Source organism: Thamnophis sirtalis, unplaced genomic scaffold, assembly GCF_051295495.1.
Source record: "Thamnophis sirtalis isolate CommonGarterSnake01/CBP01778 unplaced genomic scaffold, rThaSir2_p1.2 scaffold_11, whole genome shotgun sequence".
In the NCBI taxonomy this organism is placed as follows: domain Eukaryota; kingdom Metazoa; phylum Chordata; class Lepidosauria; order Squamata; family Natricidae; genus Thamnophis; species Thamnophis sirtalis.
In genome coordinates this window covers 32228272-32244710 of record NW_028261391.1, presented here as the reverse complement: position 1 = coordinate 32244710, position 16439 = coordinate 32228272, and the positions used below count along the sequence as shown (strand labels likewise).

General features: G+C 38.4%; 1 protein-coding gene across 2 annotated transcripts in view; it reads right to left on the bottom strand.

The window, feature by feature from the left end:
• SERPINE2 (serpin family E member 2) overlaps window positions 1-16439 on the bottom strand; it is a 35881-nt gene that overhangs the window by 7343 nt on the left and 12099 nt on the right. For both annotated transcript variants that reach the window (XM_087725483.1, XM_087725482.1), the window contains exons 2-6: window positions 7265-7539; window positions 5035-5262; window positions 3907-4104; window positions 1705-1903; window positions 1518-1618 (exon numbers count right to left, since the gene is read on the bottom strand). In XM_087725483.1, coding sequence (XP_087581609.1) covers window positions 1518-1618; window positions 1705-1903; window positions 3907-4104; window positions 5035-5262; window positions 7265-7520 — 982 coding nt within the window. In that variant the 5' untranslated portion in view covers window positions 7521-7539. The remainder of the gene's footprint in view (window positions 1-1517; window positions 1619-1704; window positions 1904-3906; window positions 4105-5034; window positions 5263-7264; window positions 7540-16439) is intronic.

Below are 16439 nucleotides of genomic sequence, written 5' to 3'. Positions count from 1 at the left end.
ATAATTAAATAGAATTGCTAAATTATCCCACAGCTAATTGTCCTACAGCAAGTTGGTTGTGGTGAGTTGGCCACAGCAAGTTGGCTATGGCAAGTTGTCCCATTCCACCCTCCCCACCACCACCACCCCATTACTAGCAAAAGGAGCCAGAAAGATTGAGGACCACTGCTTTACAGCACTTGTTGAGCAGTTTACAGAGTCAGCATATTGCTTCCAACAATCTGGCTCCTTATTTTATCTACATTGGAAGAAGACTGGGTCAATGTTGAGTCAGTCAGGATTGAACTGAGGGGCCCATGTGTGTTTCTCTTGCTTGTTTTCTTGCAGATGTTTCATTACCCAAACTAGGTAACATCATCAATGCTAGTAAAGAGATCCCTCATGTGCTCTGAGCTACAAATATTCTCCTTTATCAGGATGAAACTCCTAACAGTAGGCAGAGTTAACGTGCAATATACTACATTCATGGCTCCTTTTTACCATTGCCATTAAGAATTATCATAATATGTTACATGACTACAATTTTGACATATATTCAAATTCAGAATTAAAGAAATATACACATGTAGCAGAAACCAGTATCAGCTTTCCAACCATAGCATATTCAACCCATCTTTTTGGGTTCATGCATTGTTGAGAAACTATTTTTGCTCAAAATTACAACATTATTATGTACCACCCACAGGTGAGGTGGGAGGTTACACAAATTTGATAGATAAATAAAAAATATATGGATCTGAGAACTGGACTAGGCTAAAATGGAGTTCCCTAGTTTTTTGTCTCAATAGTCAAGTACACAAAGCTGGTATGTTCTGCTATTTTTTTTTAATGTATCAGATTAGGTGATAACCTGGCATTGCCTGGGATTTATTTATAGGGGGAAAATGTCTGGACCAAACGTAATTTCTAAATGTTGGATTTTCCCCTTTACCAGAGGGAGCCCTCTTGTGGAGTACTGTGAAGCCATTACCATGGCAACTCCACTGCGCTGTACAATAGAAGTCATTTTAAGCCAATTCAATAGGTTGTATCATAACAGAAACCACACCCCAAGAGGTGTTAGGAGTGTCTTACCCCACAGTATTTGTTTCCATAGAGTAAGTCATCTGTTTACTAAGTTTGGTTGAAATTGCTTGAGGCATTACACACACACACACACACACACACACAGTGCCATATATATATACATGTATTTTCACATTACTGATGAAAACAAAACATAGAACATAGCAAAACATACACCTTTGACCATACATCAGTCTTATGTAGCCTGATGTTCTTCAGACTGTTGAAGTATAATTCTCACTAGCCCCAATCAACACAGCCAATAGTCAATAAAAACAAGGGCTGTGGTTCAATATATGGAGACCTACAGTATGTACTGGGAAATAATGTAGCACCCCAGCTTTGCTTTTCAGATTCATATTCAAGAATAATATGCATAAAGTCAAAGCATCAATGTTCTATTTATCTGTAATTCCCGAAGGCATAAACAAGAGCAATAGATGGTGACTCACTTGTTATTTTTGCAAAGTTTGCCTTTGATTTATGAAACATATCTCGAATGCCAAGCTCCTTGAGAGGTCCTTTTAAATCTGTTTCTGCTTCTGCTGTAAACCTAGGGGAGCCATATGAAATGTATGAGAATGCCTGCAAAACTAGCAATCGTGGTTTTTTCCATTAAAATTAGAAAAAATTACATACTTGGGCAAAATGACCTGTACCCTCTTTTGAACCATAGTTGTCATCCAGCTCTGTATAGTTTTTGTGCTAATGTGAGGAATAATAGCAGACAAGGGAGTTGAACTTTGTGCAGGCAAAGCAATCAACATGCTTATACTTTCACCGTGATATGGCAATTCTATAGTATTATACCACAAGTCATTAGGAGTGCTTGTTGTGCCTATAAAATAGGAAGTAAATAAAAATACTTTAAAATACATATGGATTGGAATCATGTAGTGTTATTCTCAGTCAGCCCACAGATGTGGACACGTGGGGGAGGCAATATAAATGCTACTTTTGTACAAAAACGTATTTTGACAAGATCAAATGGATATGAAATGCAGGTGGTAAAATCTAAGAATAGAATGGAGGAGAAAGCCTAAGACAGTGTTTCTCAACCTTGGCGACTTTAAGTCCTGTGGACTACAACTCCCAGAATCCCCCAGCCAGCGCTGGCTGGGGAATTCTGGGAGTTGAAGTCCACAGGACTTAAAGTCGCCAAGGTTGAGAAACACTGGCCTAAGAGAACCTAATTGGGACATTTAAATCAGCAATGTCAGAATGATTTATTGGTTTCAACACCACAGACTAACATGTGAACTATGCTAATCAAGATCAATTTACTCTTCAAATTTGCTTCCATGATCAGAAACAAAAGCTACCACCAGGAAGAACCCAGATATTTACAGAATTAGACTACAGGTAGCTTTCAACTTACGACCACAATTGAGCCCACAATTTCTGTTACTAAGCGAGACATTTGTTAAGTGAACTTTGCCCCGATTTATCACTTTTCTTGCCACAGTTGTTAAGTGAACCATTGCAGTTGTAACAGGATAGTTAAGTGAATCTGGGTTCCCCATTGACTTTGCTTGTCAGGTCACAAAAGGTAATCTCATGACCCCAGGACACAGCAACCGTCATAAATATGACTCAGTTACCAAGTGTCTGGATCTTGATCACATTACCACAGGGATGCTGCAATGGTTGTAAGTGTCATAAATGTTCATAAACCTTGAACAGTCACTAAATGAGCTGTTGTAAGTTGAGGACTACCTGTATTGCTATAATATTCAGTATGACTTTAGTCAAAAGTTTGATATGATTGTGCAACTGGAAAAAGCTTTAGCATTGGATCCCCTACCAAAAATATTAACTTATACATTGTCCATTCTTTCATTACAAAGTATACAGGATTTGATGTCAGGAATACATGTTTCATAACAAAGGCAATGACAGTATCTTTATAATGTTCAAAGATGCTGAGGAGATAAGAGAAGACTCCGAATGGACGTGTAAACCTCAAGAGAATGTGATTACCTTCCTGGATCGGGATGCTCTGTGCACAGTCACTCATGCCCTCGTCCTTTCTCGCCTGGACTACTGTAACACTCTCTACATGGGGCTGCCCTTAAAGAACACCCGGGGGCTTCAACTGGTCCAGAATGCGGCTGCACGGGTTATCATGGGGGCACCTAGGTGCTCCCATGTTGCACCCCTTTTAGGCGGCCTGCACTGGTTGTCGGTTGTCTTCCGGGTGCGATTCAAGGTACTAATTATGACCTTTAAAGCGCTACCTGCGAGACCATCTACTGCCACCGTTAGCCTCCCACCGTCCAGTGCGATCCCACAGAGTTGGCCTCCTCAGGGTGCCGTCAGCCAGACAGTGTCGGCTAGTGACCCCCAGGGGGAGAGCCTTCTCTGTGGGAGCGTCTTCCCTCTGGAATAAGCTGCCCCCGGAGCTTCGTATAATCCCCGACCTCCGGTCCTTCCGACACGCCCTAAAATGTTGGCTTTTCCAGCAAGCCAGCCTGGCTTGAACAAAACAAAATAAATTATTGATCATTGTTAATTTGAATTTGAATTTTTTAAAAAAATGTTATTGTCAATTCTAATTGGGTTTGTTTGGGATATTCTATTCAATATTTTTTAAATTTTTGTATTATGTGTTTCTTTTAATGTTGTACACCGCCCTGAGTCCTTGGGAGAAGGGCAGCATATAAATCTAATAAACCAAACCAAACCAAACTTTGATTTTTTTGAGGAACACTTTCTTGGGTAGCTTTATGAAAGTATTTTCTAAATGATCTGCATAATTCTACTAAATATTTTACTTAATCTTAGTCTACAGAATTGTAAAGAAGGGTAAATTTCAGAATTTTAAAATGCTATTGAACATACCACATCGGAACACTGACAACTGAGCCAGCATAGGTACTTGGTAAGCCTTTCCATCACCTTCATTGAACGTTCGCATTTTTGTGTTTTCAGGTTGAAATCGGGATCTCCATAATCCCTTAAAATATACTGCATTTATCACTACTAGTCTGGTCAGAACACTGTCAATATCACCTGGGGTTAGGACACTGTCAATCATACCTAAACAAAAACAAAAAACAAAACCCAACCTCAATTCAAAAGTAGAAAATAAAGGACATACAGTATTTTGACATGTTATTATATTAAGTAAACACTGAAGCAACTTAAGAGGAATCACATCAGTGGTGGGATTCAGCCAGTTCACACCTGTTCGGGAGAACCGGTTGGTAACTTTCTAAGCAGTTTGGAGAATTGGTTGTTGGAAGAAATCTCCTTTACAGGGCTAATCCTGTACGGGAGGCAGGAAGGAAACATTCTGGTGTTGTTTCTAGCCTAATCTTTATTGCCCTGCTTACAGAAACTGCCTCTCCAATTAACCCTTGTTACCATTGTAACAACTAAGGCGAAGTGCCCATCAACGTGAGTGACATTGACTTGGTCACGCCCACATGATCACATGACCACCGAGCCCCGCCTACCCAGCTGGTCATTAGGGCAGAGAACTGATTGGTAAATTATTTGAATCCCACCACTGAATCACATGGTGAGCTATATTCGTATGCCACTACATGATGCTCAAAAACCAAAATTTTAGCCATTGGGGAAAAGAGACAAGAAATTAAAGTAGAGAAGTGTCAGTGGTCAGTGTCTCTTCGCACTTCTACCATTGGGCAGAAGACATTGATGCATAGCCAGCCAAACAGATAGGTTTAAAAATAGTTTCTATCCTTGGGCTGTCAGACTCTTAAACACAACCACTCCAAGTACATGTGGAAACCAATGATTAGTCTTTCTTTTCTTTTTTCTTTTTTCCTAATTACATGCATCGGGATTATTCTTTTTGCTATTTATATTGTTTATATTTTTGTCATGGATTGCACCAGTGAGGCTAAAACCAATTGCGTTGTAAACATGATGTACAATGGCAATAAAGGCTATACTATACTAGAGAAGAAACAGGAAAGTAAGAAAAAGAAAATTATCACATACCCTCAGTTTTATTTTTGACCCACAGGTTTATAGTGTCAGAAGCAGCATTTGGATCCTTGAAATTTATATTTTTAACAGGGCACTGAAACACCTCACTGTTTCTAGAAACAAAAGGTGTTTCCATTTTCAGCCCGCTGTTTGCAAAAACTATGTTTGCAATTTTAACAATATCTTTATTCCTCCTTGACACGATAGCTTTGTTTATCTTCTTCAATACTTTACCAACTCCTAATTGAAAGACAAATGAAGAGAGTATGTAGACACATATATACATAGACACTTTAAACAATTGAAAGCATTCAGTGGCTAAAAGGCCTTCTCATTTATAAATCGTTTGCTCAGCCTTGTTAGAAGATTATGTGGTACAGTGATATCACTTAAGTTTTCACTTCTCTTTATGTGAGATTTCGCTCCTGATCTGTTTTGTTGTACTGATTGTTTTGGTTTTATTTTAACTTCATAAATGAACTAGTTATTAATAAGTGAGATATATAAAACCAATAATTTGGGGGGGTTAGAGAAGTCAATTAAGAGAAAGGTAAGCACACTTGGTTTTCAGAATCTAGCTTATCCCACCTTTATTACTTTATAAATAACTCAAGGCAGTGAACATACATAATCATCTTTTTTTCCTTCTATTTTCCCCACAACAATGACCCTGTGAGGTGGGTTGAGCTGAAAAAAGGTGATTGGACCAAAGTCATCCAGCAGGCTTTAATGCCTAAGGTGAAACTAGAACTCTAGAATTCTCCAATAGTGGATCAGAAGGGGATCAGCAATGAAGGAACATCTAAGCAAATGTTCAAACATTAAATTTTATTAGTAAATAAAATCATAATTTTATTTGTTATTATTTATTTATTTCATTTTTGTGCTGTCCATCTTCCCCTATAAGTTGACCATTATAAACCTGATAATGGTAGCTTTCTTCCCAATTAAGAATCTATGGAAGAACTTTCTGAGTTTTGACAATGCTTAAAAACAAATCTAGGAAGCAGGAATTCTTCGTGATCTATTATAGCTCATCATCCATCAGTAATGCCAATTTGCTGCTGTTCACTCATGATTTTATAGACTCAAACAGGTCAGTTGAAACAAAAACAAAGGTTTTTGTTGCATACTACAGGCTTATTTATTATGACTAGCACTCTCTTCAGGGGAAAGCCTTAAATCACAAACAAAAGCAGCTCTAATAGTTTCCATGGGTTCTATCTCAAAAAAAATTGTTTTTAAAAGTCTTATCCAACTTATGCCTTAGTATGTTGCATACTATACAATCTAGAATTCTTGGGGCCAATGGCTATGCTGGAAATAGAAATACTAGAAGTGGTAGTCCTAAAACATCTGAAGATTTATTGTTTCAGGAAGACTGATTTCGGAAATTTCAAGGCTAACTGAGGATTATACATCCTAGAACATACCTAGGAAAAATCTAATGCAAATGTGATAATCAAAGCTTTGTCAAGCCTACATATATTGACTACTTAAACCATGGTTCTATTTCCCTGCTCACATATTTCATAGGTAATAAAGTCCTCAAGTTTGAAAAGGGCATTCCATAGTAAACAAAAAGACTAGTTCAACTAGTCATTGAAGCAATCTCTGACATGCTGGTGATTTTTTTTGGTAAGCTGCAATGCAATTAAAGGCAAAGTTTCTGGATGGGAAAAACAACAAGGAAGTGGGCTGAAAAAAGCACTCAGCTGATTAGAAAAGTAAAACTCCATAAAGTTTGATATGGCAAGAACAAATGATATAGCAACTGCTCTCCTCCTCTCCCCAACAGGCAGATTATACCATTAAATTACCAGGAAGCACAATAATATTTTATAAATATCATGTAAATGCTCACACGGATATGTATGCATCCTGCATCAGGAGCAAGAGGCAGGTGGTATTTTGTGCTTTCGGCACATTTTTGGCAATGAAATTCAATCCTGCTTACTCTGGAACCAAGAAATCAGTTCTTGTTATATTTACTGTGCTTAGCATTCGTGCCAAACACCGGAGCCAAGAATGCCTTCTGGTATGACAGATAATGCTTCACTGTCATCTACTTAGTATGCATTAGGACATGATAACTGCTTAATGTACTGAGCAACAGTAACCACTGTTTTCCTACAGATTTCTTTGTGTGTTTATGGAAGAATTAGGGCACAGATGAATTTATTTCAGAAATCAATACAAAAAGCTTGGATGAATCTTGAAATCATAGATCCAAATCACTGACCATTTACACTGTATCTCATCACTGTAGTCAGCTCCTTCTTTGTCTTGCCGTCGGCTCCTAGCTGAAGCATCCCAAGCACCGATGCAATTCCATGTGGAGAAACCACAACATTATCACCAGCTCTGGTTTTGACCAGCTGATTGAAAACTTGGATTCCAATGTCCGATCCCAATTCCTCCAATGACAAATGGTTTTGAGGAAAGCATACATAGGTGGACGTCAAGGCAGCAAAGAGGAGAGGGAAATGCCAGTACATGGTTCCAATCTAGAATAACCTGAAAGAGAACAAAGAATGTATATGACATGAAATGACCCGAAGCATGTGAGTGTGGTGTGCAGATACCTCTTCTAAAACTCCTAACTACTAGGGCTCATAGCACTTTACCCAGCTTCATGGATTCAAATTTTAAATCAGTACCCCTCACTCATATAAACTACACTATCAGAAGAGGAGAAGCTTCCAGTTATTTGCAGATAATTGTTAATGGAAGTAAAATAAATCCAGATTCAGTGCATGATTATTTATGCTATTGTGTCACTATCTCCATGATCCCATGCTGAGCAATGCAGCAGCTTTAATGACAATATATTTTAAAGTTTGCTAACTTTTTATACTTGCTTCTAAGAATAGCCTTTTACAGGAAAAGCATGTTTATAGTTCTGAAGCCATAATTTGCCTATTAATTTAATTGCATCTTAATTCTATTCATTTTTTGTTCCCTAGAATAAAATCTGAGAAAATCTTATTTTACTTCTGAACTTCAAGTTGATACAGAATAAATCAAATGTTGAAGCACTTTCACCCCTTTAGCTTGAATGCACTGGAAACACTGTGGGTTATCTTTGGGGATGCTGGTTACACAAACACTGTGCATTCTTTAATCATCTTCTCTTGCTTTTCTGGGCATTGTTCAAAGGATAAAATTTTATTTTTCAGTCAATAAGCAACACTGATCAAGGACAGGCATCAATTTGTGTATGTTCTCAGAACAGGAGACAGTAAGAAATTGAAACAAAATGAATAATTTAGAGCAGGAGAAAAACTTAAGATCTTTTGTTTAAAGACTTATTCATTCACATCATGCTTTAGTAGGCATAAAAATTGCTATAAGTATCCTAACAGAAATAACACCTTGAGTATTCTAATAGGATAAGCGAATAATCTAACTGCTGTGCAAACACAGCTCCTCTGTCTGAAATGTTAAGGCAAACACCACATTTTCAAAGCTGCTCTGAAATGTAACATATTTTTCAGAGTATAAGACACAACGTTTTCCTTCAAAATGAGGGTGAAAATCTGGACACATCTTATACACTGAACACAGCATTTTTGGCCTCCCGAAACCCCACCGCTTTCACCAAAATGGCCATGCATAGCCTTAGCAGCTTCTAGGGTGCTGCTGAGGGCTGGAAGGGCAGAAATGAGTGAAAAATGGGCCATTTCTGCTCAGTTTTGCCTCCCCCAGTCCCCAGGAGCACTCTATATGCCTCCTAAAGGCTATGCATGCCCCTTTTTTGAACAAAAAATGGGACCGTTTTTGCAGAGGTCTGCAGAGTGCAAAAACTTTTTTTAAAATTTGCCTCTTCAAAATCTTGACACATCTTATACTCCAGTGCGTCTTATACTGCAAAAAATATGGTCATTCCCCACAGCAATTTCTTTCACTGGCAGTCAGTCTACAATAGTATTTTCTCAATCTCAGCAACTTTAAGATATGTAGACTTCAACTCCCTGAATTCTCCAGAGGCATGTTGGATGGGAAAGTTTTTGAGGTTGAGAAAACACTGTTGTACAATATCATCCCAATAATTACAAACTTCCAGAAAGTGAGTATGGAGGGCACTGTTTGAATCTCTATGGTAAACTTGTTCAATAGTATAGAGGCTACCATGGACAAGGCCAACTAGTTTTGACTAACTCCCATTAATTACAGAAGGAAGGTTTCTAAGCAGGAACTCTCAGGACAATTGAATCCAATATATGGAGTGATTTATTTTATGGGAAAATTCCTGATGTAAGTGCTGTACTGGATTTAAAGGACTAGGACTTTGATTAGGACCTGGAAGTCGATGAAAAATCAGAATAAAGGTAGAGATAGTTTTTAACATAGTGCACAAGTCTCACAAGGAACATGTCTTAATACTTCAAAAAGAAAAGTTTTCTTGGTACTAATATGTTCCAAAAAGCACCTCCTTTAGTTATAATATGTACTTTTTCATCCTTATATTTTAATTTTATAAGAATAAAGCAACCTAGAAATTAGAAAGCCACCAATGCATTTGATCAGAAGGGGCTTAGCATAGCACAAAAAGTATTCTTTTTCAGTAAATACAGGTTTTTAATTCATCTAGAATAGTAGTTCTCACAATATATAATTACATATTCTTTTTAATCTCTATGCTTTAATTATGTTAAATTTGTAATAATGAAAATATATCCTGCATATCAGATATTTACATTATGATTCATAACAGTAGCAAAATTACAGTTTTGAGGTAGCAACAAAAATAAATTTATGGTTGGGGGTCACCACAACATGAGGAACTGTATTAAAGGGTCACGGCATTGGGAAGGTTGAGAACCACTGATCTAGAAAAAAAATCACAGCTTTTTAATAAGCTGGAACAATTATTCAATTAACTAGTTCACAATACTTTTAGCAGAATAGGAAGAACTGTGCCGACTTCACAGTTTAGCTCTTGCTTTCCTGCTTTTTCATTTGCATTTCAGTGAACAATGATTGATAATTTTACAAATGCAATTCAAATATAATTACGTATTTAGAATATTAATGTAACTAAGCTTATGCCCATTAATACAATGAAATACTATACTATTGAAATACTGCTCAGATTTTATTTACTTTTCACATTTTTGAATTACCCATCTCCTGTGGAGAGCGACATTTGTCTAAAGCAAGCTCATGCTATGCAAAACAATAACGCTTTATCTCTTTTTCAGTGCATATGCTAATATTTCGTTAAAAGATGGCAGATGGGTATTTCTAAAGCAATATCCAGTTCTCCAAAGTTAAAAAAAAGAAAACTCAAGTATGCAGAACATGGCATCTAGAACTGTTTCCAACCTTATCATCAGTTATGCCCAATCAATCAGAAGGCATCTATCAGTTCAATCTTTTAAAGATTGAGTGAAAGGAACGCAGGAGCCATGGATCATGAGAGTAATGATGTTTATTAGTACCAGATGACAAGATGACAAGCGATTCAGAAATCCGTTACAACTGTCCGGTATTTATACCCTCAGGTCACCAACTGTCATTAGAACCTCCAATCACAGGCTGTGCTTCGCCCGACCAATTAGAACGCAGCACAGGCTGTTGCTGGGCTATAACACTCCTTCCCCCCAGTTATTTACATACATGTCAATTAGCGTGTTATTTGTTTGCATTTTTTTAATCTATTTATTTATTTATTGCATTTTAAATTTTAATGGCATTTTTTTTGTGTCATGTTCAACATTTACAATTTATTTGCATTTTTGTGTTCTTGTGTTCATGTTTAACATTTACAATTTATTTGCATTTTTGTGTTCTTGTGTTTATGTTCAACACCTACAAATTTGTGTTCTCTCCTTCCCCCCAGTTAACCAGACACTCCATCCTATTTGCAAATACACAATTTACATATACACATTTGCATTCCCCCCCCCCCACCAGTTAACTGGTTCAGGACCTTCAATCAAGTCTTTTTGGCTCGCTCCTGAATCTAACAGCGGCCAGCAGCGGCAGGGAGGCAGTATAACTTGTAAGTTTGTGTATGAAGAGATTATCCGCTTTGTGGATTGGCTTTGCTCGAACGGCATGCAGGCAGGTTCCCTGTTGCTGGAAGGATTTAGCTGACAGGATTTCTGCTGACTTTTGCTGCAGAGAATTGTGGGCTTCTGAAACGGCTGTGGAGGCTTCTGTTAGAGAGCGGAGATCGTTTGGAAGGCAGCAGGCAGGCAGGCTTTTGAGTGGCCAGAGTTACTAGCGTTGCTCCTTGGGAGGCAAGCAGCTTTGTAATGCAAATGGCCTTGGAAGGCTGGCAGCTGTGGAAAACCCAGGTGGAGCAGCGGTTGGCTCTGTAGAAAGAAAGACTGCAGCGTCTATGTCTATGGCTTCTCGGGAGGCAGTAGAGCAGGCTGGAAAGCTGTATGCTAGAATCAGAGGCTTCTTAGGCAACAGTAACCGTTTATTGCAACACGAACGTTTGTAACAGTAGCTAACAGTAGACCGGATAGACTCTAGAGTTGTGTCTGGTAGATCTTCGTGGCAGAGAGGCAGGCAGACAGGCAGCTTCAGCCACGGTTGAACCCACGTGATTCGTAGCTCGTCCCTGAGCAGAGGCGACGGCTCCAGCCAAGGTTAAGCATAGGTTGCCCGTCCCTTTGACTGAAGGAGTCCGTGCCTGTGGATCTACTCAGGTTGGCTTTATCGGAGGCGAAACCTGAGGCGGTGGCAACTGCTGCTGCAGCTCTGACAGGTCTTCAAAGTATTTTCCATTCGCGTTTGCTTGGTTGCGTTGCGAGTGGCTTAGTGTTCGTTGTTGTTTTCCAGGCTCTGCGGAATCGCATTCAATCCCATCCTCATCGCCAGTTTTAAAGATTGAGTGAAAGGAACGCAGGAGCCATGGATCATGAGAATAATGATGTTTATTAGTACCAGATGACAAGATGACAAGCGATTCAGAAATCCGTTACAACTGTCCGGTATTTATACCCTCAGGTCACCAACTGTCATTAGAACCTCCAATCACAGGCTGTGCTTCGCCCGACCAATTAGAACGCAGCACAGGCTGTTGCTGGGCTATAACACAATCATTAGAAGTAAACGTTTTCATTCAAAATAATAGAGTTAACAGAAAAGTTTGAGCATGCAAATTCATGATGTACACATATGTTGTCATTGCCTGCTTATTTGTATGTGAAGGTGGTATATGTATGCTACTGTGTATATGCATATATTCCTTCACTGCCTTCCCGTTGCATCTATGTGTGTTTGTACAAGTGTACCTTGGGAATCATGGAGGGGGAAGGTGTTTAGTTCTTTCTGAGTCATATGATTAAAAAGGGGAGTTTACAGTGGAGATAATGGCAGGATATTATCTCCACTGATAATATACCACATATTAAGTAGTTTAGGGTTTAGGGTTTCCTGCCTAGGTTTAGGGGGTTGGACTAGAAGTCCTTTCCAACTCTGTTGTTCTATTCTATTCTATTCTATTCTACATAGAGGCAGTTAGACAGCATTCTAATGCTTTTTGGATAATTTCTTCCCAGAATTCAGTTGGTTGGAAAAGATAAATAAAGTAGGGTAAGCACATAGTGCATATCTTCTAGAACATTTTCCAATCCCTCTATCTGCAATGGCCACAAAAGCATCTGCTCTTTCTTCTGTATGAGGGGAAAATGTGTTGCACCTGTGGTAGTGTTTCTTCTTTTCCTTTGTGTTGTTTCTCTGTGCATTTACATAATAGTGTGCACTGGGAAGCAGAGGGCAGGCTGCATATGGTCTTATCTGAGTCACATGTCTTCCAGGTGGGAGGGCTTAGAAAGGAGCAGCTGCAAACATTTTAAGCAGCTGCCCAAACGCCTCTCATATAAGCATGGGGGAAGCAGTGTTTTTCTCTACAGCCTCCACATGGATCTGGTCCATTTTCAAACTCTTCCTCCTGCCTTATCAAATTTGTCCCATTATGTTCTTTCATAGAGCTAACTTACTGGGAGATATAACTATGAAGTTTTAACAAAATTTCAGTAGTCCACATTCTGGAAAAAATAAAATTGGTCCATAGCTTACTGAGAAAAGATTTCAACATTTAAGCTTTCGTAAAAGTCCCTGGATCAGCTTTTCTTTTTAAAAAGGCAGCAATGTCTAAATGCCTTTCACAAACAATTATGTAACAGCCATAAAAATATTCTTGGAATTGTTTTTCTTATCCTAAAATTTTAAAATTCCTAATTACTTTTAGTTTTAAAATAAAACAGACACAAAATAATAAAATAATTCAAATGTACAATGAAACACCTTCACTCAGCCTGGAATGATGGGAAATGTAATCCAACACTGAAGCACCAGGCTGAAGAAGGTTCTAGAACAGGCTGCCTTTTGGGACTATAAATGGATAGCTGCTTTCCAGGACTAGATGGCAATGCAACAATTTGTTTCACATAAGCACCTAACAGGACAGAGTCAAGAATATTTACTCTTAAAAATGTATCTTTTAGAAAACTTTCCTACATCTTATAATAAAACATGGCTTTCATTAAAATTCTATCTATTTCTTCCTCAGCGTCGATTAATAGGCAGGGCTAAATAGTACTTATGCATGGCTGTTAATGAACCTACATCAAGGGGAAGTAAATTTGTGAAACATTGTATAATATTTTAAAGTAATACAGACCTGTACAAAAGTATGAATTCTACTTGAACCAGAATGTAGCAATAGCAATAGCACTTAGACTTATATAATGCTTCATAGTGCTTTACAGCCCTCCCTAAGCAGTTTATAGAGTCAGCATATTGCCCCCAATATGCTGGGCCCTCATTTTACCTACTTCAGAAGGATGGAAGGCGGAGTCAACCTTGAGCCTGGTGAGATTCGATCTGCCAAACTGCTGGCAGCCAGTGATCAGCAGAAGTAGCAGTACTGCTCTTTAACCACTGCGCCACTGCAGCTCAGTAATGTTATATAATCTATTAGCAATTAACAACAAAATGGCAGAGCAGTTTTCAAATTAATCCTGGTCCAACAAATCTCATCCCCAGAAGATACAACCAATTCTAATTGTTAAAATAACAATAATGTACATCTAGATGTAAAAAAAACAAGAAAGAAGGCCCAATCATGTATGTAAGGTGAAAGGACTACCAGGGAGAGCAATGGCGAACTGGACACAGCTCTGCTTTTTACAGAGCCAACAACTGGTGAAGTTAAGAGCCAATCAGCTTCTCGGTACTCATCTCCAGATTAAGGAGATGTCATGGAGAGCTGAGGTGGCGCAGTGGTTAGAGTGCAGTACTGCAGGCCACTTCAGCTGACTGCTATCTGCAGTTCGGTGGTTCTAATCTCACCGGCTCAAGGTTGACTCAGCCTTCCATCCTTCCGAGGTGGGTGAAACGAGGACCCAGACTGTGAGGGCGATATGCTGACTCTGTAAACCGCTTAGAGAGGGCTGAAAGCCCTATGAAGCGGTATATAAATCTAACTGTTATTGCTATTGCTATGGATCACCCATAAATTTGCTCCATACATAATGTCTTGCAAGGAGATAGTAAAATAACACTTTCTAACATGTTTAAATATTTATTTATTCAGTCAAGAACCAGCAAATTACCAGCAAGTTTGAGAACTCCAATTGTTCCAACCTACTTTTTTTCTTAACTATTTTAGAAAGCTGCTTATTAAACCTTCAAAGGGCAGGTTTCATTAAGTTGCTGTGGAAATCTCTTTTTATCCCAATGAAAGAAGTACCATGTATTAAGTATTTTAGTACAACTTTAAGTATTAAAAAGAAAAACTTTTTTTTTGAGAAACAACAAAATGGAAATTAAAATGTTGATTTTGAAAAGTCAACAGGCTAGATGAAGTTGAAAGAATATTTCTTGTGGGCTGTTTAAAAGTTTATATAATAATTTATAAAGTTTCTAAATTTAATTGTATGAAATTCTCCCATGGGAAAGTTTTGTTGATTGGAAAAATAAACAGATGATAAGAGCAGACTTGAAGGCTATCCTAGAGGGAGGAACAATTATACTTAAATTCTAATTAAAGGAGAAGAGACCAATTAATACAATGGAACACTATATTATTGACTATAGAAGAAGAACAATGTACACTGAAATTACTTACAAGATTGTCTGATACTATAATGCAGGACATGGAAGAATAACAGATTTTGTTGGATAAAACGGAGACTGAGATTGATTTGAATGTGGATTCAAATTGGAGTTTAAATCACAAAAATAACGTGAAAAAAAGGTCTGAAGATAGACTTTAAAATGCCAAGTATAAGACTGCTATGGAAAAAGATGCCAAAACAGATTTACAGATAAAACCAGATGGTGCCTTAATAATTATACAAATAATAAATCAGAAGAGTGACTTGGAAAGCTTTCTTATCTTGAATTTACAAAAGGAATATGTGAAATCAAGGAAACAGTTTTTGAGAGAAAACAAAGAAAAACTATTCTGCTCTTACTAAATGAAAATGTAGAAAATTGATTAGGAAATTCAGTTGTGGGATATTTTTTGATGGGTCAAAGGTTTTTAAAAGTAAAGTGGTCTTCAAAATGAGCTTAATCAAGGTTAGTATATGTATTTTGTGGTTTCTGATAACTGTCAGCAGGATTTCCTTTTGATCAGGACAGTGATGAGGTTTTAAGGATTTGTTTGTAAGTGGGGAGAGATTTCTCTTGCTTTATTTATTAAAGGAAGTGATAAATTGGATTATAAAATTCATTTTTAAAAAAATAAGGTTAAAATACAGATTACTATTTCTCACAGCTATTAACACATTTGCTAATTAGGACTGAATGGTGAAGTATGATAAAAGTATGAGATACTGTATAGGAAGAAGAGTATTTTTTTAAAATTGAAATACAGGTCACCCTCAATCTATGACGATAATGGAGCCTGGCCATTACAAGTAGTGACAATCATTGAGATAGCCTTCTTCATAATCCCCAGCCTCTGCTCTCCCTGATTACTACTGTTACAGGACTGTACTGCAGCGTGCTCTACATGGGGCTCCCCTTGAAGAGCATTCGGCGACTTCAGCTTGTCCAGAATGCAGCCGCGCGAGCGATCGTGGGTGCACCTCGATTCACCCACGTAACACCTATCCTCCGCGAGCTGCACTGGCTGCCTGTTGATCTCCGGGTGCGCTTCAAGGTGCTAGTTGTCACCTACAAAGCCCTTCATGGTATTGGATCTGGGTACTTGAGAGACCGCCTACTGCCAATTACCTCCACTAGACCAATAAGATCCCATAGACTAGGCCTCCTCCGAATTCCATCAGCCGGTCAGTGCCGACTGGCAACTACCCGGAGGAGGGCCTTCTCGGTGGCTGCTCCGACCCTCTGGAACGAACTCCCCGTGGAGATTCGTACCCTCACCACCCTCCAGGCCTTCCGCATAGCCCTTAAAACCTGGCTGTTCCGACAGGCCTGGGGCT